This window comes from Erithacus rubecula, assembly GCF_903797595.1.
Source record: "Erithacus rubecula genome assembly, chromosome: 3".
NCBI lineage: Eukaryota > Metazoa > Chordata > Aves > Passeriformes > Muscicapidae > Erithacus > Erithacus rubecula.
The window spans coordinates 49194021-49217166 of record NC_136689.1 but is presented as its reverse complement, the minus strand read 5'-3'; the positions used below and the strand labels follow the sequence as shown (position 1 = coordinate 49217166).

At 35.4% G+C, this 23146-nt stretch overlaps 1 protein-coding gene across 1 annotated transcript in view; it reads left to right on the top strand.

Moving 5' to 3' along the window:
• The window catches only part of CNTNAP2 (contactin associated protein 2), a 1078336-nt gene that overhangs the window by 616605 nt on the left and 438585 nt on the right, over window positions 1-23146 (top strand). The window contains exon 11 of the mRNA XM_079302400.1: window positions 13510-13681. Within this exon, the coding sequence (XP_079158526.1) occupies window positions 13510-13681 (172 nt within the window). The remainder of the gene's footprint in view (window positions 1-13509; window positions 13682-23146) is intronic.

Genomic DNA, 23146 nt, shown 5'->3' with positions numbered 1-23146 from the left:
AATGAAGAGTGAAATGCAAATAAAGTGTTTCTGTATGTAGCAGCACTATATGATTGTTGTCATTTCACACCTGATCTCTGACTGCAATAAGAAAAAGCTTCTTTTTATTTCTCAGGTATCCAGGAAATGTTGCATTTCCAGTTTTTCACTTGCATTTCAAATTCTCCTTACAAAATATTTGAGTGAAAAAGCAAACTAGAGGCAAGAAAATTTAGAATTCAGGGTATGTAAACTCAGAGCCTAGAAATTATATGCACAGTCATTTGCCACCTGTCTGGGTAATTTGTCTAAGTATTGTTTGAGTCATTACGTTCAAGACTAGTTTTCAATCAAACATGCTACAAGAACTTCACTACATAACAACTTCTCAACACAGACAAAATTTGCTGATAATAAAGTTAGGTAGGATGTAGCAACTGGTCTGCTCTGTTGCCTTGCTTTTTAAAAGCATATTATCAAGATAATGTTACCACCCACATAAGATAAATAATTTGAGAGAATAAGTCTTTTTTATTGAACTTCTGTATACATGGACTGACAAGCTTTCTGGAATAAGGAATTGTGGACTTAAACTACAAATGTAAAACCACTCTTTTTTTTTTTTTTTCTTTATTTTTTTTTTAAGTGATGCCTATAATTTTAGATACATAAATATATCCATACATATACATACGTGACACATGTAACCCTATATGAAATCAATAGTGTAATTTAGATTATCTAAGCATCTTTATTAGTTTACCAAGAGGAGCTAAGGGGCATTTTTGTTTTCCTTTGTGGGTGTTTTGATTGCATATACTTGCTGTATATACAAGTCTGATCACTTTAGACACAAAATTCAGAAGGCTTTCACTTTTAGCAAATGCAGAGAATCCAGGCTATAATCAAAGAAAATCCTTGTGGTTATCTGACTCTTTTTTAAACCAAGTGAATCTTTAAGTGTTATTTCACTGAATACAAAATTATTAATTAGATGGGTGTGCACTGTCAGTGAAAAAGTTAGCAATACTTAATATCCTTATAAAACTCCTAGTTCCCTCTTAGCTATATTTTGGTTTAGTGTGAGAATTTTCTGAAATGTTTTGGTCCCTCTTCTTTTCCCTAGACACTAATTTGCTGGCTTATCCAAACTATTTAATTCCAGCATCCCCATAATAGCCTTTATGATCTGTCTTTCCCTTATCTCCTCTGCAAAAACTGCTTATTGTTGAAATGACAAAATAATCACCCTGTCTAACACAGAATAACTCTCCTGTAACTCCTGTGCTTTACCTTTTTGTAGAGTTTACCTAGAGTTGAATCCCTCATCTTTTTCAGAGCTTCCCCAAAATGCCTGTATTTCATAGACGAGAAAAAATATCAACCACAGTTCTTGCATCCCCTGCTTCAATTTCCACAAAGATCTACCAAAGCAATACTGTGAAGTCACTCTTAACAGCCAGTGTAGGAGATGGACAATAGAGCAATTTCCATTATAATCAATTTTCCTGTTGTTTCCCAGTAAGCAATAGAGTTTGTACATAATTAACTGGAATGTAATGCCATACATACAGCATTGGGCTTTTTGCATAGTTTCACAGATCTGTTTCAATAGTTTGTATTTTTAAAGAGAAGCTAGCAACAGCTATAGGGAGAAAGAGAACACCCAAAAGAATTCAAATGTAAAAGGGAAACCACACACCAGGCAGAAGCAGGGATAAGCTACCCAAGAGGAATTGCTCATAGTTCAGAGCTGAAACTGGGAAAGCCAAAGCTTGGAGTTGAAGCTCCAAGGGTTTAGAGAAGAAGGAACCAGTCTTTTCCGGGAGGAATATGATAATAAAATGGAAGGCAACAGACACTAATTAAATGCAAAGACACATTTCTCAGCTATGTGTGCAGTTTGTCTACAGAAGTTCTGAAATATCCATTCTCACAGTGAACTGGACCGGACACAACCCTAAGCAACCTGCCCTAATTTGGCCTTCTCTGAGTAGCAATTTGGATCACCTAAAATGGAATTAGTTTGTTATTTTATAATTTTATTTTTCATAAATTACTTTCATTTTGGTCATTTTCATGTTTTCTGAAATCTCACTGAAGAAGCCAGTGTCCATAACAATGGACAGTAACTGTCTGATACATGCTAAAGACTTAAGTTGAATTCCCAGTGAAAATAAATATTTTCAATTTCATACATCATAACTTCCATGATTTTTTTGAATATTTAAAAGTATAAATATTGCATTTTAAAAACCTCCCAACAAAATTTTTAAAAGTTAAGATTTATTTTGTACTTGGGCAGCTATAATAATCTTTCCATAGCTTTCCTTGACACACTGAATTGCTTCAGTCATTTTGGTAGGAGTCACTCAGCATTATAGTAGGAGGAAATCCATTGTGCATACAGTATATCAATAACATTATTTTTCCTGAGTACTTTAAAGTGTATATTTCCAAGCAAAGAAAAAAATACTTTCTTTCAAGAAAATAACATAATTCCTTTGCATGTCAGTCAATCAATATCATGCATCCTAAAGCACTTTCAAGAGAAGATTTAATAAGGCTAGGGCAATTTATCACAGTTAAGTCCTGTAACTTTCTATTCAAAAAACTCCCATTGACTTTATGTTGAGTCACTACTCTATGAGGCTTTGCTGCTATGCCTGCTGTGCTTTTGAACATTCAGCCATGGTATTTAAGAAATCTCCTTTGCTTCGTTGGACTTGGTTTTTCTCCTGGGAAGAAAAAAGAAGGATTATTGTGTGATTTAAGCTTGAAGTTTCATTCAATTTCTTTGAAAACAAATTACCTGATGGTTTTTTATCATTATTAAAAAAGACAGGAGATTGAAATTTAATTAATTTTTGTATTGTACTTTCCACAAATCCTCTACTGTATACATTCCTTGTTTTGAGTGAGCAGACTTGTAATGGAGTAAAAGTTGGATGAGCTGAGAAAGAAGAAATGAACCATAACTCAACAGCTGGAAATTTTTCATTAATTTTCTATTTTTACAAGATTAAAGATCGGTTTCTAAAATTAAAACTGGTTTTTAATTTTATTTTTTCAGAGGAGTACCAATTTCTTTTAGAAATAGTTTAAAAAATGTGGTGGAATGGTAGTCCTTTCTAACATTCCAGTCCTATGGGTAAGGGAGAAATACACTCGTGTTTCTTTCTGCTTAGTGAAATGTTCCCATTCCTAAGAACTTTAAAGAATTATGGAAATACCAGGAAGTGGAAATAGTTACAAATTATGTGCTACAGTTAAATTAGTGTAGATTCAGAAAGGAAACAATGTATGCATTTACATTGAAGGGTTTCTCTGATACTTTTCTGTGAACTTGGAAAGACAATTTACTGGCAATATATTTCTACATTTGTGTTCCTAAATAGAAATAAGAAAGCTAAATATTTTTTAAATCATGAACACCTGAAAAATAAACAAAAAATAAAAGCCAAAAACTTAAATTTAAAAAAACAACACACAAAAAGCCCCACAAAAAAGTCACAACCCACCTTCCCCCCCCCCAAAAAAAAACAAAAAACCCAGAAATAAAGTTGTATTCTATCACTGAGATAATAGTTTCATTATTAATAACACTTTATTAAGTAAAACCAGCCAGTCTGCCCAAATGTATATGAGTTTTGAACTGTTTATAAATATCTCATAATACAAGCAAATGGCATAGCTAGTGTACTAAAAAGAGCAGGGACTACTAATCACTCCTAATTGCTGTTTACATTTTAAGTGTCAGAATGATCATGCAATTTTTTTTCTTTGCCTTTCTTTCCTCTTGTCTTCATCTAATTCATATTAAAAAATGCAACTGCAAACTGCAAATTTTTACACTTTGGGTTCATATGTCTTTGCAGTTATTATAAGTCTTTAAAGTTATTATAAAATGAAAATGTAGTAGAAGAGCAGAAAATTGTTAATCATTTTTTGTGATACTAAAATTTTAAATATAATAACTATATCTATTGTACAAGATTCTAAAAGGAATAAGGACAGCCTTGTTGGTAAGGCTATCAAGGAAAATCTAGAAAATCTTAGCTTTGCCTCAAAAAAAATGAAAATTATTATGATGACTTAAAATGTTCAATTTTTTAAATTTCCTTTGCTTTTCCCCTTAAAAAGCAACAGTGTTTCTCTCCAAAGCCACTGAGCATATATAATGAGCATCTTTAGTTTTGACCCATAGAGACCATCTATGGGGTAATATATCAAATAGATTAATATGAAAGTACATAAATAGAATATAAATTGATTTATATGCTTAATGTAGTTTTGTAAGTCAGAAAAATTAAATTTAAGTCTTTAAATTAAGTTTTAAGTGTTGTAAGATACTGTTAACAGAAGTGTCAGAACAGACATTTAAAATGCACTGAATATCTGAATTCACTTCAAATCTAATCACTTTTCCAGTGTTAAATATCTATGAGAATTTATCAACAACCAAGCTCCAAGGAAGTCTTTGGAATCAAAAGATTATTTATTCTCTTAGTAACTCTCTGGAGAGGTTAGTACAGTCTGTAGTTACAGTTGACACAAGGTAGTAGGAGCTAAGTGAGAAAATTGAGAATTCTGGAGAACTTCCAGTGAATGGCCTGAAACTAGAAATAGTGGCTAATGTACCTAAACCAAATTTCAGTTCCAAACTGATGCAGTTTACCTCAGAGTGACATACTGTGGTTGTAGAAACTGTAGCTCAAAGGGTTTGGCTTGGGTGGTTAGCTACTCATCACTAAATGCTTTATTTTGACACTTTACTAACTGTACCAAAATAATAATTGTTGATTAAAATATAAATCTCTTAGGTGGAATTAAATAAATCATGTTAATCTGTTACCTGAATTGGTTCAATGCCTTCTATACTACTACTTTCATTTGAAGCAAATTCACATTAGTGATATTGCAGCTACAACTTTGCAGTACATAAAAATACCAATAAGTTAATGTAGGAGCAACAAATAAGATTACACAATTAATGCCAACAGAGCAATATTCACACTCTACAGCTCTTAAAGGCAATAAATAGGGATAAAATATTTTATGCTGCTTCCATTTCCCTAACTGTAATTATCTCCAGCAATATTTGGATTTTTTTTCTTCTTCCTCAGGAATTTTTGGTATAAGTGAAGTAGCAAGTAACTTTGGAAATGTAGTGTACATTTATTTTCTTTTTTATAAGGTAGAAAGCCTATGATAGATACATTATATGAGTAATGTAATGTACAAATTTTCTGCAATTTAATCATTATGTGGCTTTCTGTATTTTCTATCATATGCTATAAAATAAGACAGAAATTGCAGTAAAGTGTTAGATTGACTTAAATTAGCTAAGAATGGTAGTAGTGATCATTCTTCTTCTCTGCAAGTCAGTAAGTGATAATTGAAACTTGCTGCCATTACTCTTATTTGCAAGTTACTTGAAGAATTATCTAAAAAGGAATATCAGGACACCTTCTGAGTTTACTCAAAATAGACCTCTTGCTGCTTTCATATTTTAGGTTTTCAGCCTGCATGCATATTTTCATTAATGGAAACTGAAATATAAAGGTAATAAAACCTTCATCTTAAAACAACAGAATACATTTTTGTTGTTTTTAATTTGTCAGATGATATAAAAAATGTTGTATTACTTTTTTTAAATGTTACTCTGCCAGGAAACTTTGTACTAAGAGCATAAAGCTGTGCTTAAATGTCTCATAGTAAATAATTTTTTTCAAATAATATGGGCTGGTTTTCATTTGTCTCCCATTTAATGATGTTGTTTATATTAACTTTATTACAATCTCAGTGTCTTCATTTATTTTCTTCACTGATATTTTCTAGCTAAAGGATTAAATGTATGTCAAATTTTCTCTTTTATTTTAAGTAACTTGTTTATCTTTTTATTCTGCTTTTCCTAAGAATTCTTTATTTATGTCTTTAGGGGCTGATTACTCTCAAATTCCATTGAAGTAGGCAGGAATTAGAGTGGTTTCTGGAGAAAAATAAAAAAAAAAACATAAGACAAAGGAAGTAGAACTGCATGTCCAAAAAAGCTGGAAAATTATCTGTACATTGAGTAGATAATACCTGATTTATTTATGTTGTGATTTGAACAAGTATCAATTTTTTTCTCAGTAGACAAGAATGTTTTGTTTAAACTCTAAAACATCTGGGCAAAAGTTTGCTTTCATCCAACCATAAAAAAAAGCAAAAAACTACAGAAAAAACCATAAAGAGGGAAAAGTCATTAAATTTCACACAGTCAAGGAGCTGGGAGAGATAGGCCCATCTTCTCCACATCTAAGACAAAATCATTAAAGCTAGTCTCATGCAGTAATTGTATTTGTTCTCATCCCTCACTGAGTGGTAGTTGATCTAAAATATTTTTGGTGACTGTTGGTATATGCTTGGATTTGTAAGGCTCTGGGAGAAGCAAGGTCTGCAGCAGCAATTTTTAAATTGACTTATACCCAGTTTGCAACAAGTGTTTTTTCATTAAATATTTTTATTTGAGAACACTAATATGTAGTTTGTTTCCTGAATATGTGAGTATTTCTGGATTATCAGAAAATATTTCTGTTCCATTTCAGTATTATTTGAACTAGCATACAAAGTTTACCCACTTAAACAAACAGCAATTTAGGATGTCTTGGGGTATTTAAGACTGAAATAATTTCTTGTGCATGAAAACCATGTTTTGGTTATGCTAAATTATTTAAATTTGCTCCCTGTAACAATGTAGCACATGGATTTTTTTTTAAAAACATGTAGTACAATTTCTATGTGATCTAGGTACCTGTGTTTGGGTACAATCTTCCCAAATAATCTCTTTATTTGGGAATGATATGATCTACATATTTTGCAGGAAACTACTTTGAAAATAGAAGAGGTATCAAATTTGTAGTTACCTGAGGCTAAAAATAAATGAGTTCCTTTGGTGTGGAAAAAATAAAGGGAAAGGAAAGAGATCAAAATTAAAAGTGAGGCACCTCAGTGCCCATTGCAGTTCATTTGCAACTGAACTGGTACCATTACACTGCAACCCTGGTTACAAACCTGCAATTTCCCAAGTGTGATTAGAAGCCCCAGACGTATTTGTATACTTTGAGTTTTGTGGCCAGACATTTTGATAAGTGTCTCGAAACAGTTCTTGAGAAGTTCACTGCTGTTCACACGAAGGTCCACAGCACACTGAGAGAAGCACAGCATCAACAAAGCTGGTAAAAGAGGAAAATTATACTTGTTACTGTCAGCAATTCTTCCTGTTTGCTACCAAAGGCAGTATGCCTGGCTTTTTTAATGCTTTTGTCAGTGCTTTCAAAATCTTATTTCTCCACTTTTTTTTCTGGGTTATCATCCTATGCCTTTAATATCTTGTAAATAGTATTTGTGCAAGTTGTGTTGTGGCTTGAAGATACTCTATTCACAGCTGGTTGCTCAGTTGTCATCATCTGGGTATCTTTTGGACTTTTTGTTTCTTTCTTCAATGACTGTTTATAAACAATACCAGTATAATACAAGTTCAGTTAACCTCTTAGCTCTGCATGACCTATATGCATGGCTTGGTCACATAACTCTAGAATTTCTAAAGGAAGTATGTAGTGCTGTATTGGTATTCTTCATGCCTTGAGCAGAGAAGTCTTAGAAACTTCTTTTTTGTCTGTTGAGGACTTGCAAGTACCAAAGGAATTATAGCTGGAAGTTAAGGAATGACAGTGTAGAGAGAGACTGAAAAATCTCAATTCTTCTCCAGAACTGGCTCCAATTAATAAGCAGAAAAGTGGTGATAAAATATTCTTAGAGAAGAAGGTATGGCTGAAAAGGAAATTTCCAAGGGAGACAAAAAAATCAGGAATCACACCACTGGTATAAAGTGCTGCCGAGCCTTGTGAGATCAAGTTAAACTTTTTCATCGTGTTACAAAAGACATGTACAGAGAAGATTCTGAGAAGTACATCAGAGACTTCATTACTGCTACCTTGTTTTTACCAAAGGGCTCATGTGTGCCCCAGGAGTGCTAGAAGCACATTATCTTCTTGTTCTAAACTGGTTTTAATAAACTGTTTTTGTCTGTGTATAGAGACGCCTTTGGGTTTTTTAGGTTAGTATTTTAGATTTTTGGGGATAGAATGCACTGCCTTGCTATCAACCTCTGTATTTCCATTAAAAAAACTAGGGCAAAGTAAAGATTAATTTATTAGATTATTAATTATTAATTTATTAGATAATTACTCATGAAGTTGGTTACTTTGTAACACAGAGAGAGAAATTCTAGTCCCTATTCTTGTTTGCCTTTCTACACTCCACCAAGCTGAAATCTGTTCGTCATGTTCATTTTCATCTTTATTTTCATCATTATATGATTCTATAATTATCAGAACAGTTCTTACTTGCTAGATGTGAGATCCAAATGTCATTGCAAATTCCATCCTTATCCTCATATTTCCTAATACAGAAATACAACTACAGTTAAAAAAATTCACAGAAATTGATAAAAAAAATCTGTTTTATTTCATGCTGTTCATCACCTCTGCAATTTGTTTGGTTTATTTTATGCTCTTGGAGTAGGAATCTTCTAGTTTTCCATAGTCACTGGCTGTCCCACTTGACACTTAAGGCTCTGGAACAAGGATAAAATACTACAGTGAATCCAGATTGGTAGGTGGATCAAGCTTTTCTTTTAGTGTCTTTTCCTATATATTAATGTGAAATATCAGCTATATCTTCATCTAAGTACATTGTTAGGCACTGAATTTGAGTTTTGTTCTGTGGGTTTAAAATAACATCTTTTAACTCTGTTTGATGCATATAGAAAATTTGAGTACTTGACCTTTCAATGGACTGTGCTGCTATTTATCCTGACAGATAAAGAGCTTTGTTTCCTTTCTCTCATTCTACATAGCAGGAGACCTGGGCATATACTTGAAAACCCTACCAATAAAAATAATTGTCAGACTTGAAATCAGTCAGGTTTTTTTTTGTCCTCCAGATAACCATGCAACAATATGGATTACTGGTTAGATATTGAAGATACTAGTTACTATGTTTTAAATTAAGTGTATTTACTGTCTTAAAGAAGTAAAATATCAAGTACTGCCTGTATACAATCATTGGCCCATCATTAACTTACAAATAATATAAAAGGAAAAAAGCCATAATGCCATAGAGAAAAACTGTCTACTTGTTGCAATCGAATTTGTATTGCCTTTCAAAGAAAATCAGAGTGTTTAATATAAGGGTACAAAATAACCTCTAATTTTACATCCAGAATCTAGTATGATATTTCATTCTTAGGTCATATCTCAGAAATGAGTTCTTCATGAAGTGTTCTGATTATACATACATTCTTCTGTTACTATAACATGAACCTGAATATATTCTTCCTTCAACTTCCTTTTATAGAATGCCTTTGGTAGAACCTTACTCAATTGATTCGAAAAGAGACATAATTGATCTTGACACTGGAAAAGAAATATATTTTTAATTTCATAGGTGTTTTATTGCATTTGTTATAGTTTATTTAATTCATTTATTTTACTATATTAAGTGACTTTTAACAAAAAAATGGCCTTAGACTCGCTTTTTTGATTTTTCTTGAAAGATTGAACTAAAACCAGGAGTTTGATCTAGAATTTGGTTGTTCTGTGTTTAGTACATCAGAATGAAGTCCTGGAAACAATTTTTCTTGAACACTGGAAAATTTAGATTTAATCCATGTCTGACTTTTGCAGTATAATCCCTCTCTTTTTGCTTTTTAAATATGAAAAATAAAATTGTAATGTACAGATTCTTTGCATCAGAAATTACAGGATAATGTAGTCTCCCTGATTTTGAGTTGTGTTTGTACACATAATCATGAACATTTTTTTGGGCTGTGCAAACTGAATTTTATATGCATTTTGAAAATGTACACAGTTTCTTGTCAACAAGAAGATCAATGAAGTGCTGTCCAAATTGTTCATCCATTACTTAGCTTTCCTAGTGTCAGCATTACTGTCAGCTTTGGTTAGAGAACTTAATTTATTTAAAATTTCATTCACTGTGGGAAGGATGAGGAAGTGAATCATGTCTCAATAATGGGAATCTGGAAGGGGAAGGCATTTCATTGTATATTGAATTAAAACCACAAGGTACTAGGTCATTTTGAGGTTTGCATTTGAGGCAGAATGATTCTCACCACAATAGTCTTAAATGTCTAGGTCTCACCAAAATTAATGGACATTGGACCTTATACCTGGTAGTTCTAAAACATTGTAGGTAAGGCTTATGAAGTTGCTTTTCTTCTTCTTTTTTTTTTTTTTTTTTTTTTTTTTTTTTTTTTTTTTTTTTTTTTTTTTTTTTTTTTTGTGAGAAGCATATGGATGAAAAAAACCATTCTTCCATTCTCTGTGGAGTGGGAATTGTTTTTTGAAGTTACCTCTTAGCATAATTATCCATTAAAGTATAGCATGACTGAAATGCTTTAACACCCAGCAAACCTCGCAGACATATTATGAAATGTGCTGTACTAGTGCATGAAATCCATGCCTCTTCCAGTTTCTTACATGGCTAGAAACAGCAAAGGGAATAGAATCAAGACAGGCAAACAAAGACATTTGCCTGGGAAAATGATATCTTCATCCGTTGATAGATACAAGAAAATTCAGAATCCTAAGTTGATTAACACTCAGTGTGCACCACTCTCTTGGATAATAGAGAAAAGCTTGATTTATGGAGTTAGGTTAGGAGCAGCTCTCACTTCCAGGTATTCTGTCCCACAATTCCCTCCTGCTCCAGCCAGTAAACCAGAGGACATGGGGTCTCCACCAAGACTGAGGGACTCAGCTGCCACTTTTCTGTGTGCAGGTGCAACCAGTAGGAAACTGCAGAATGTGTCAGAGAGCAATAATAGCTGTGCACTAATATGCATACTTCAGATGCAGTGAATCTAAGAATCATGTATAAGAATCAGGAATCAGGTATTGAAATACCTCTGTGGTTAGTTCTGGAATGGTCTCAAAATCTTGAATCTAATAACACATTTTTAACTTATATACTTGGTTCATACTCTTTTTGATGTGAACAGTGAATTGTCACTCTCGGTTTTTATCTTATTTTTCAGTTAGTGTTTATAGGTTGGTGGATACTCTTTCATTATATTCAGATGCATCTGTATAATTTCCTTGGCTTTGTAGAGTTTGAATATTACTGTTTACCCCAGTGCTGGTAACCTTGAATTTAATATTTAAAAGGAATTGTGGAAGCGCTCTGAGCCCAAAGGTGATATGCACGTTTCCTGCCCTGCTCTGGTACTGTACTAAAGATCTAAATGAAAACACACTTTGTGTTGTTTTGGGGACTCTTGTTTGGGAGGATTTCTAGGGCTCAGTGACAGTTCAAAAACAGACAATTATATTGGAAGAGTAAGTTGTTTGAATATAACTAGAGAAAGTGCCTGGTAGGAACATGCAAATATTGTGCTTGCACCCACCAAACAACCTGCACTTTTTTCTCTCTCTGCTGTTGGCTGTAAAGCCTCACATGAATCAGTTTAATCAATCACTAGAAAATACAGCTTTAAAAAGTAGGAGACAGGTTTCTGAAAACCCGTCCTCTTTTCATCAGATAAGTTACTAGCCAATGCCATGCTGGAAAGACAATGTAGGTCATGTCCCTACAACTTGATTTTTCTGCCTGTCAAAATTAACAATGCCTACAGTCCATGCTTAGCACTTTTTTTGAGTTAGTTGGTTGGTTGGTGTTTTTTTTGGGGGGGGGGCTGGCATTTGATCTGATGAGGTTATTATGCACTAGTTAGGCATTTTGGGGATTCCAAGGAGCTTTTCCTTCTCCATCTAATGTGTGTTAATTTGACGTGGTTATAGATGTGTCTCATAGCAGTTTTATGGCTTCCTGTAAGAATGTAATAATTTTAGCCCAGAGGTGATACAAACTCAAGTCAAGCCCAGCTTCTTGGGACACCTGTCAGAACTAACTTTTAGCATTGTCCGAGCTTAATTACTATATCATGCCTGATTAATTCTGTGCCACAATCAGTGAACTCTGAAGTGAGTGCTTACTCAAGTGAGTCAGGGAAATTTAGAAGCTACCAAAAGCAAATTTAGGTGAGGGGTGGGATCACTTAATGATGATATGAAATCTCTAGCAAAGCCTTTTGGTTAAAATTTATCTTAATTAGATTTTGGCAAAGACTTATGTGTAACTAGTTGTGGGTTTTTTTAGTAATAGGTGCTGTATTAGGCATCATCTGACCTCAAGCACCTGTTGCTTGTTTCTCAACTTGTCTTCTTTTTCAGCCAATTAAACTATTTATGTGGCATGTGAAAAACTGTATTCAGGAGCAAAATCTAAAATTATGGTCATCCCTTTTTTCTGCCAAAAAATATTTTCTGTTCAAATAACATCAGTTTGATAATCTTTTATCCTTCTGTCTCCACAAATGCTATTGAAGAGGCCATTAGGCATTGGAGATTGGCAAGGTGAATAGAAAAGTGGGAGAAGAAATAGGAGCTGTAAAATCTGTCTTAGCCAGCATAGTAAATGTGTACAATGTTTTACTCTTGTCTTGTCAAGTACTGCATGGTTGGCCATCTACCTAGCTGAAGTCTGCAGCACCATTATGAATTTTTCAGAGTTTTTACCTTCTTTACCTTCTTTTCTTTTCAGTAAACTGTCATTCCCCCCCCCCCACCCCTTCCTCTCTGCTCCCATCTTAAATGGATTATGTCTTTTTCAGGGAGTACATTGTTAAAGATTTATAAGTAGTGAACGAGTCCACTGTCTTATCAAGGACATTTTTCTCAAGTAAATTGACACATTTGCTTCTGAAGGGCATTCATTTAAACAATTGCATACAAACATGCTCAGTCTCCCTGCCTTTTGGCCTGAGCAAGACATTGTCATTCTCATTTCTTTCAAACACACAAGAAAATTAATGCATTCAGAGCATAACAGAAAATAATACAGAATGTCCTCAGATTCCTCAGAAGTGATCAAGGACATTAGATTTTAGGACTATTTCCAAGTTTACATAAAGATTCCAGCACAAGTATTCTTTGCCCATGAACAAAAAATGAAAATGGCAAAGATTGGAAATCTAGCTGTAGAGAAGGCTGAACTGGAAATTCACTTCATGGCTGCATTTCTAGTCAGAAAAATCAGAGAAATTAGAATGTGAGTTCTAAAATATAGCAAGGAGATAAATCCTGTTCTTACTCCAAGAATACTTTTATGAGAAAGAAGGAATGAGAAGCATGCTTTTCTCATGGAGGAAAAGGTAGCAGAAAAATTCCATCCTTTAGACTAAAGTTAATGAATCAGCTGTACTGTATAAATTCTTCCAGGTTGTTGACAATTACTTAAAGCAATAACTTAAATCAATATAAATTAATAACTTTATAATATTTTTTTACCACATTGCTTTTATTCTACCCTCTTCTAAGAAACCTATATTTCTTTTCCTTTGTAAAAATCCTGGCTTAAGTCATAGTGGGTGAGATTAATAATTTTCTTTATTTTGCTTCTCTGCAGGGTTTCCTGTGCAGGTGAATGACTCGGATCACTCACTATTTGAGCATTCTTTTCAAGGATGCATGAAGAGTATTCATGTGGATGATCAGCTGGTGGATTTGCATGCAGTGGAGCAAGGCGAGCTGGGAAGCTTTGCCAATGTCACCATTGATATGTGTGCCATTATTGACAGGTAAGTTGTGGAGAGATCACCCATAGTTTGATACACTGACACTTCCTTCATATTCTGAAAATACACAGTGATCCAGAAAAGATGGTTCTGATACTGCCAGTGATCATGTCAGTGTGGCCCTCCCTGCTTTTTAATAGTGGGAAACATACTTAGGTGATGGAGATGATGGTTTTAAATTGTAGACTGTGCAGGGTGCAGTGGAAAGCAGCTCTCAAATCTCTCCACTCACCAGAAGGGAGGGTGAAAAGTTCTTCAGGTTCAGCCTTTATGTCAATTATATTGCTGCCTTGAATAGAGGAAACTCCTCACACATTTTGTCTTTTTCTTAGATGACTGTTATGGAGATTTTTACAACTAGAAGTTGTGGATCCTAGCCTCAGCCCTTTTGGCTTCCCTGTGTTCCTCAGAGAACTAAAGCAAGTCTGCATGCTAGCACATCAGTAAATGTAATAAATGCTCAAACTTAATTAAAGTAATGCTTACTGAGTTTGGTTTTTTCCCAGTCTGAGAAGAGTAATTCAGAATTAGGGCAGCCTTTTGCTTTGGCACAACCTTTTCCACCATTTAGCTGTATTCATTTTTGTTGCTTCTTATTAATGGTTTCTTTGCTGGTGAAAAAATATCAGGAAAGACAGAAAGAACAAGTAGCCCAACTCCTGAATGCAGGCAGGTTGGCTTATCATGAAAATTACCTTACATTAAAGCCATTGCAAGCCTGCTGGAAAGCTGAAAATATTCCAAATAGTGCTCTAAAAGAAGCAAGGAGTACTAGATCAGAGAACCCTGGAATAATTCAGGTTAATAACCAACTACTGGAGTTCAAGTTGGCCTCTAAAAGCAGAACCAACTTCAAAGCTACATCAGGTTACTCAGGACCAGTTGGACTTTGTATATCTCCAAGGATAAATATTCCACTCACTCAGTGATTTTGGATATCATCAGGAAATATCTGCATAGTTGTGGTAAAGAAATGCATGTTCTTTTAATTTCCTACTTTAAGAGTCTCTCAAAGATAGTTGCTGCTGTGAACAAAATAAAATATTTTGCTTTGATCTTGCAAAATGCCTTCTCTTCCTGAAAGGTAGACATCCATTTGCACTAAATGAGTTGTGGTAGGTTGACCATGGCCAGTAGCCAAACACCAACCCTACCTTTAGCATTCCTCTTCTCTGTCCTGAGAGATGGGGAGAAAAACAAGAAAGGCAGAAGGATCAGTGGATTAAGATAATTTAATAAGAAAAGAAAATGCTGATTATATTTGGTTTTGGAAATGTAAACTGACTTGAAAGAAAGGACATGGAGATACAGCTAATTAAGTCTCTGCTTTTCCTCCTATGGATACATTTAAGCTTTTGCAACAATTTGTATTGATCTCAATGATTGAACCCATTTATGCCAGTTTCTATTAGAAAAAATCCATTATTATAGCAAAGTTAAACAGAATTAAGCTTTTGAAATATATGATGATGTAATTACAAGTAACACACTGTAAGTTATTTAGTATCAAAGCCTTATGATACATTTATGAAATATAAGACTTAAGTTCTCCTATGTGTTGAGCAGCTTATTTTGTAAGTTAACTTCTTGTAGAAGTTAATATTTAGAAGCTATTTCTTTTTATAACACATCATATACATCCAAATATTTAATGCAATGACGTGCCACATTAAAGTGATATATACTGTCCTTTTATGATACAAAAATATTATTCTTATTTCTATATTTTTGTGTATGATATATTAAGTTTATTATCTGTATATAAACATCTGTATTCATAACAGAGTTTGGCATAAATAATGGTATTTTATCTATGCTTACATATGTATGTATTTATATTTTCTTTATATAAGAGAATATATCATCAGTCTCTCTCCTAGCACCTTGAGCACTGATATCATCCTCATAAAAGTTAAAACTGTATGTCTTACATTTATGCTTTTTAAGCACAGGAAGATTGTGTTGCAAGCAGAGTAGCAGTTGTATAGTCACAGGAAATTAGTGTCCAAAGAAGTTTCTTAGAGCTGACGTTGGGTTTTTTTCAGCAATTGAGATGCAATCAAGTTTGTTGTTTTCTGATGACCAAGTTTATTTCTTGTTACTTTGCACTTTAGAACAAACCCCTTGACTGAGAAGTAACAATGCCAAGCTTTAGATCTGCCTGGATTTTCATGGCTGTCTTATTAACATCTGTAAATAAGAGTTTACAAGCACTTCTGCTGCATTATATATAACATGTTTATGTGGCTTTCTTTTAGGAATCCAAGTACTATGTGTGCCATATATCAACTCAATTTAACTTCCTTTGAAAGGGGAAGGTACTTGTGGCTTGTCATAGTGGGATCCTCCTGCTTTTTTAAACTAGTTTGGATCTGAATCATAAAGGCTTCAGTCATCATCATCATCAACATGGAAATTGCTTTCATAGGCACACTTCAGTAAAGACCCCCACAAGGCAAAAAGATAAGCTGTTACATTGAGTTATTCTTACTGCAGGCTTCAGGCATTTGTTCAGGGAACAAAGGGTGAAGTTGTAAATGGTGGCATTTTTCATCATTAGCCACAGTGGTTAGTAAGGAGGGGAGAATTTTCTCATTAAAGACGTAACAAAAGTTACTGAGGGTTTGTTGCGTTTTTAGGTTGGACCTGCCTGAGGGTAACTGCTTCCAAAGTCCCAGGTTCTGCTGAGCTAAACTCTGCCTGATATGGAAAAGGTTTCTGCATTTTATTTCCAGCAGTTTTAAAAATGTGAGAATAATGATGATGTTAGAGTATTACCCTTGTACTTGGGAGATACAAGTGTTGAGCCAATATATTTTTTATTTTGTCTTCCCCTTTCACATGAGCCTTTTTTTTTATTGCAAACATTGCAAGCTGAGATCAAATTACAGGGGAACTCCAAATCTAAGGAACATTCTCTTTTTACCAGTAATTAAATAGTGTAAATACCTAAAATTTCATGCAGGTATGAATAATTATAGGCAGTTAACATGCTACTGAGAAAAAAATAATCATCCCCACTTCTGTCTCTTAATTACCTATAATTGCATTAGCAATGGAAGTTGCATTGTTGTCACAGTGATCCACATTCTGCATTGTTTTGACAGCACAGATCTCTTTCACCTCCTTTCTTTAACATTAACAACCTGACTTCTTGTTACAGTCCAGATGGTACTGTTGTACTTTCAGATTTAAGCACAGGACATTGAACAGGAATTATTACTCACAACTAATTTATCCTGGCAGTCTCGAAGAATTCCAAAGCTTTCCTGACTTTATAATGGTTAGAATTATGGATTTTAATCACAAAATCACTATGAGGGAATACTAAAATTATTTCAAATACAGTGTCAAATCTGCCATTGAAGATTATGCAGCACATAAGCCAATTTTAATGAAAATTTCTGTGTTCCATGTGAAAAAATAGGGGAGGAAATGAAAAATTTTCATGTGTCTGTTTCTGGTGTTCTATGAATTTGTAAACAGACTGATTCTCTCTGTAACACAGTGAGATGAATTACATGCTGGTTTTTGAGAGTAATTTCACATTAAAGATTAATTTAAGTAATCAGATACGTGCAGCAGAACATTTCTGGATGATTATTACTTACCTGCTGTGGGGATACAATCTGTATGACAGGATGCCAGCCTTCAGCTTTAATCCCATACAGCCACATTCTATCAACTAATTTTTGATTGCCAATCAAAGTTTGAAATAATTCTTCTAAATAACAGAACACAGCAAGCATATTGGTGTATAAATATGGCCACAATGTAACTGACAGCAAGGCAAAGTTTCTTTGGAGTTAAAAATGGTCATGCCAAATAGTATAAAAGTTCTTCATTTCTGGATCTTACTCAGTCTTTAGGATTCTGCCCTTCCTTGCCGCTCTTCCCCTCCCTCTGCCAGTTCAGTGGTTAGACAGACAGACAGACAGACATCATCCAGCAGTACTCTGCATGAGGAACAGATAATATAACAATGACCTGACTGGAAGCAAAACCTGCTTTGCAGTTGACTTTTGTTCCAACTCGAATTCACAAAAAGGAAGTTATGCAGGACTAGCAAGAGCTGAAACTAAACCTTGACTTCAGCCTGCAGAGATTCCTGGCTGGATGGCTGGAAGGCACTTCCCACATCTGCCTCTTCTCCCCACATCTCTTTGTAACCATACAGACTTTTAATGTGGAAATGGAGGTGAAAGCTGCCTCTCAATGAGAGACATTCAAGTGTGTTACATGATAATTCATCTCAATCCAGAAAGGTGACTTTGTAGGCAGAGGTTATACCTTGGGTAGCAATGCTTTTAATACTGTGGCACTTTTCCATAGTACAGAGTGACAACTGTCATATTATTAACACAGATCAGTAGAAAACAGGGAGGTTACAAATTCTACAGAGCTAACCACAAAATAGGAGTAATTGAATTAGCTTTCTTTTTGAAGTATATCTTAAGCTTTTGCAATATTTTTTTGCTATGAAAAAATCTCCATTCTCAAAAAAGGGGATGGGAGAACATTGTAAAAATCAGGGAAAAGAAAGCATGACAAATATTAAAAAATTAATAAACTGGAGTTTTCCATGTGTTAACAAACCTTGTCCCTTGCATGCAGCTGGAAATATTTGAATAACTTGCAGAATTTCACAGTCTATGCAGTACTATACTATCATCGAGAAATTAGATGGACCTTCCAGCTGTCATTAGTTAGAACAGGATCCCCCAAGGCAACAACAGAAAGACAGAATGAGATGGTGATTAGATCATGGAAGCATTAAAAGAAAAAAAAAAAAAAAAAAGAAAAAGAACTGTTAAATAATTTAATAGTGTAATCATTAACTCTTTAAACAAATTAGAATAATTTGAGATGTGCAGATGGTTTGAATGCTATTTTATTGCCTTTGCCATGCTTGTTTTTTCACTTTATCCTATATTACACAGGTTAAAATAGTCAGTAACATTCCTATGAGACTCTTTCAAGTAACTGTGTGGGTTGTACATCATCTTATAGCTGGAAGACTGAACATTTTGAAATCTCAGAAAATCCTTAGTTGTTCTTTGTCTTGTATTTAGTCCTCTATAAGCTCCACAAAGAGAGTGAAAAAAAATCTTTCATTTTAACTCTAAGAAATACTAATATATTTGTTGGTTATTGTTATTTAAAATGTAGGCTACTGAAATAATTTTCTTGAGAAAGTGGATTACTTGTTCATGAAAAATAATTGTTTGTCTACAAGAGCTAGTCAGTAAACATTTAGGTATATTTTGGAGGAGGAGTATGTAAGGCAGAGTTCTGCATAACTTGATAGATAATAAAGGTAGCCTCTGAGCTGCAGGATTGTTTTTCCCCACGACCTTGTTGCCCGACAGAGAGACACGAAACAACTAGGTTGTTTAGTGCGGTGCTTTATTGAGGGCCCCGGGGTCTGAGGACTAGCGTCCAAAGTCAGAGCCCCCAGTTCCCCTTTTTCGTCAGGTTTTTATATCCTTTGACAAAGTGGTCTACATACAGAAGTACACATTCTTCAAGACAATACAGTTACATAAATCTTGTAGATATTATTCCTAAAAGTCATAAATTCTACATGCTTGTCTACTCAAAACTGTAGGCTACCCCCCTTTAATCCCCCTTGCTTGTCTTCCCACCACCAGAACCCTTTATCATTGATTATACATTAACCTTTATCATTTATTATTTCATTATGTTCTGCATGCTCTACTAGATCCTTTAGTTATTAGTTTGTAGTTCTTTGTACATTCCCAGGCCTGTTTCCCAGGCCTGTTTCCCAGGGCCTGCTTGTGAACTGCTGCTTTCTAAGCCTTAGCATAGCTACTGCTATTGCTATATCTACATTAGTTCTTTTTCTCGTTATTTCGGTATCAACTCCCCCCTTATGAGCATTCTTCAGATTTTCTGCAAGGATGCTCAATTCTTCAGGTAATGGTTTCTAAGTAGGATGGTGGGTCTTCTCTTTGAATTGGCAGGATTACTTCTTTCCGAGTTAGTGCTCTCATGACACGTCGAGTATGAGTTCCTTCTCTGGCAATCATTCCTAAAAGACCTCTATACATAATCATGCAGACTACAATAATCAACACAATCATTATTACATATTGTACAATTGATGATATCCAACCAGAGACCTGGATTCCTAGGGAGCTAAATAGTGCTCCTACCCAATTATGTTCAGCTTCTTCCTGGACTTCATGAACTTTTGTTTCAATTTGTTCCAATTGACTTATGTCCTTTTCTACTTCTTCTGTGACATTTGGGATATGTACACAGCAATGATCAACCTTTCCTTGGAGGTATCCACAGACTCCGTGTTCTTTTAATAAGAGCAAATCTAATGCCATTCTATTTTGGACTGTCATTCTTGTTGTTGCTTGCAACTGTAAGTTTAGATCCCTAAATCCTTTCTTTGTAACTGAGGCTAACCTCTCGGTTTGTCCCAATAATTTGTACAGCATCTCCCGGTTTTATATGTAGAAATTGGTGCAAACAGGGATTCCAGTACCCATCCAAATTTAACTCCTGATGAGGGTTCATGCCATTCATCTTCATCTCCCAATCCTAGTTCTTCTGCCACCTCATTTGTTTCTCTCTTCGTTCGTGACTGTATCTCTTTTTGTGTTAATTTAGACTGTTTCCAGAAAGGGCAGAGCGTAGGGACCCCTAACATAATCTGTGACTGGGCCGTTAATGGGCATATGGGTAGTCCATTGTCCGTGCCCCATTACCCACACCGAATGCCCTGGACTCCTGACAGTAGTCACCTGACAATCTTTCCAAGCCCCCTTTATTTCACCTGTTATTGTATGATTATATCTTTGACATTCACAGCCCCATTTTAGTAGTATCCAGACTGGCACTAAACCAATTTGGGATTCAGGGGTATCACATGTGATGATTTTGCTACAATTCCAGCTAGGTGTGGGGGTCATTCGATCCCGTCTTACTACTTCAGTCCCTAACATTCCTAAATGTTCTTGTTCCCTTTGGCCTGACCGTTTGATACACCAATGTACTGGTCCTATGTAGCTGTAAGATTCTAACAAGCTGGGACCCCAAATCGTTTTCCACTGTTCCCATTCTTCCCTTCCTTCTTGACATACTATCTCATAAGAATATTCAGTGACTGGTTTTTGTCTTTTTTTCCTTATGTCATAAGAACACCATCCTACATCCTTGAATCGCCCAATTTTTGAATAAACTGCATTTGGTAATTTTAGGCATTCACTCCTTCGTTCTGGTGATGACCATTGCCCTCGAACTGTATAGGTTTCCTCTATCATCTTAGTATGATTCCGCATCACTTTATTACATCTTTTTGTCCCATTTATGGTTACTGGAGGCATTTCCCCAACAGGAATGATGCCCCATGGTATTGGATCTCCCGCCGCTTTAGGTAAAGGTAAACATGCAGTGACGGACGTAGTATTTTGTACTTGCCCAAAATCTCTAACTAATCCCACTATTAAGTTTTCTTGTCCCAATTCTTGTTGTGTTTTTCCAACTTCTGTCACCTCTCGTACTCTCCTATTCTCTTTCATGTATAGCATGATCATTCCATGTCCCCACCAATCATCCTTCGCTATCCAACACCAGTAATTTCCCATATCATTTTGCTGGACATCTTTTATAATTAAAACTAATGTTTTTGCCCTTCGTTCAATTTGATACTTTTCTCCAGATTCCAGATTCTTCTTATATCACCACCCGTAACTATCAATTTGTTTCCTTTCAATTTGGCAACTAAGAATTACTTCTTTCCCTTTCACAGCCAAATACACTCCATTTTTTGGCTTTATTCCTTGGTTTGAATGAGTAGCAGACATTGCTTGCCTACGCCCGTAATTTCCTGCCAGCCCACACTCGACTATACATAAGTATTCTTCCTCTGTTTTTCCAATTCTAGGGTTTGTGATATTTAACCATGCTCTTCCTACCAAACCATTCACCCACCAGCTAGTTCCATTTAGTACTGGTTCCCATCTCTGCTCTTGTTTTTCCTTTTCCACCATTTAGCTTGTATTGTTTTGTCACAGTGATGTTTGAGCCTAAAAGTACAATTGATCCTAAGTGGAGGTCCATCCCACATATCTACCCGTGCACTGACTGGTATTACCTGCACTGAGTACCCACTTCGGGTTTCATTCTCTTTTAGAATATCTACATTTATTTTTCCATAGTCAAAGCTTTCTCTAATCCATACAATACATTAGAATTGTCCTACCTGATCAGCTTGCATATGAGATATCATCAATGTGGTGCTACCTCTTTGCTGTTCCATATCCCAAAGTGTCACGATCCCTTCTGTAAATACTTCGTCTGTGGTGATTTGTTTCCAGGCTGCATTTACTTCTTTTAATCCAGCTCTCTGGTAGTTAGAAAACAGACAGGTTAAATTTACCCCGCACCTTCCGGCACTATTACATCTGGCTCCAGAACTATGATTTTAACAAACGCTTCTCCCACCTGCATTATGCAGACTAATGTTAAAAGAACTAAGGCCTTGCCCTGAACACCATTTTTGTTGCTGACAGAGGCTGTACTTCCCATCCTGACGGGACCTTCTTGATTCGAGTGTAGTGAATCCAGTTTTCGATCCCTTGAACTTTCACTGCCGTGTAGGTAGTCATGATCACCTGGTGAGGACCGCCCCATTCTTCTTTCAAGGGTTCCGTATTCCAGTTCTTCACATATACTTGATCTCCTGGCTGGATGTCATGGATAGGATTTTCCAAGGGCAGAGGCCGGTTCCACTGCAATGCTCCTCGCAGTGCTGTAAGGACTTTATTTAGAGACAAAATGTAACTCAACAATACTTGATCTCCTACTAAGTGAGGGTCCCCTTTGTAGGTTGCAGCATGATATGGCTTGCCATACAAAATTTCGTATGGACTTACTCCTATCTTTTGTCTGGGTTTAATCCTGATTCTTAGCAAGGCTAGAGGTAGTGCCTGAGTCCACTGTATCTTCGCTTCCTGACAAATTTTCTTAATCTGCCCTTTTGATGTCTGATTTATCCATTCTACTTGGCCCCTAGATTGTGGTCTCCAGGGCGTATGGAGATCCCAAGCTATCCCTAATACTCTGGCTACCTCTTGGACTACTCCAGCTACAAAGTGAGGTCCCCTATCTGAGGACATTCCTAATGGGATCCCAAATCTAGGAATAATTTCTCGTAGTAAGGTTTTAATTACTTCCTTTGCCTGGTTAGTCCTGCATGGGAAAGCTTCCGGCCACCCTGAAAAAGTACACACATACACCAGTAAATAACGGTACCCTTGTGCTCTTGGTAGCTCTGAGAAATCTATTTGCCAATAGTCTCCTGGTTGTGGCCCTACTTGTAACTTTCCTAGTTGTATTTGCCTTCGTGTCACTGGGTTATTTTTAATACAGACTGGACACATGGCATTAATCCGTTTTGCCATTGTTAACATCTGGTTGGAAATCACCTCATGT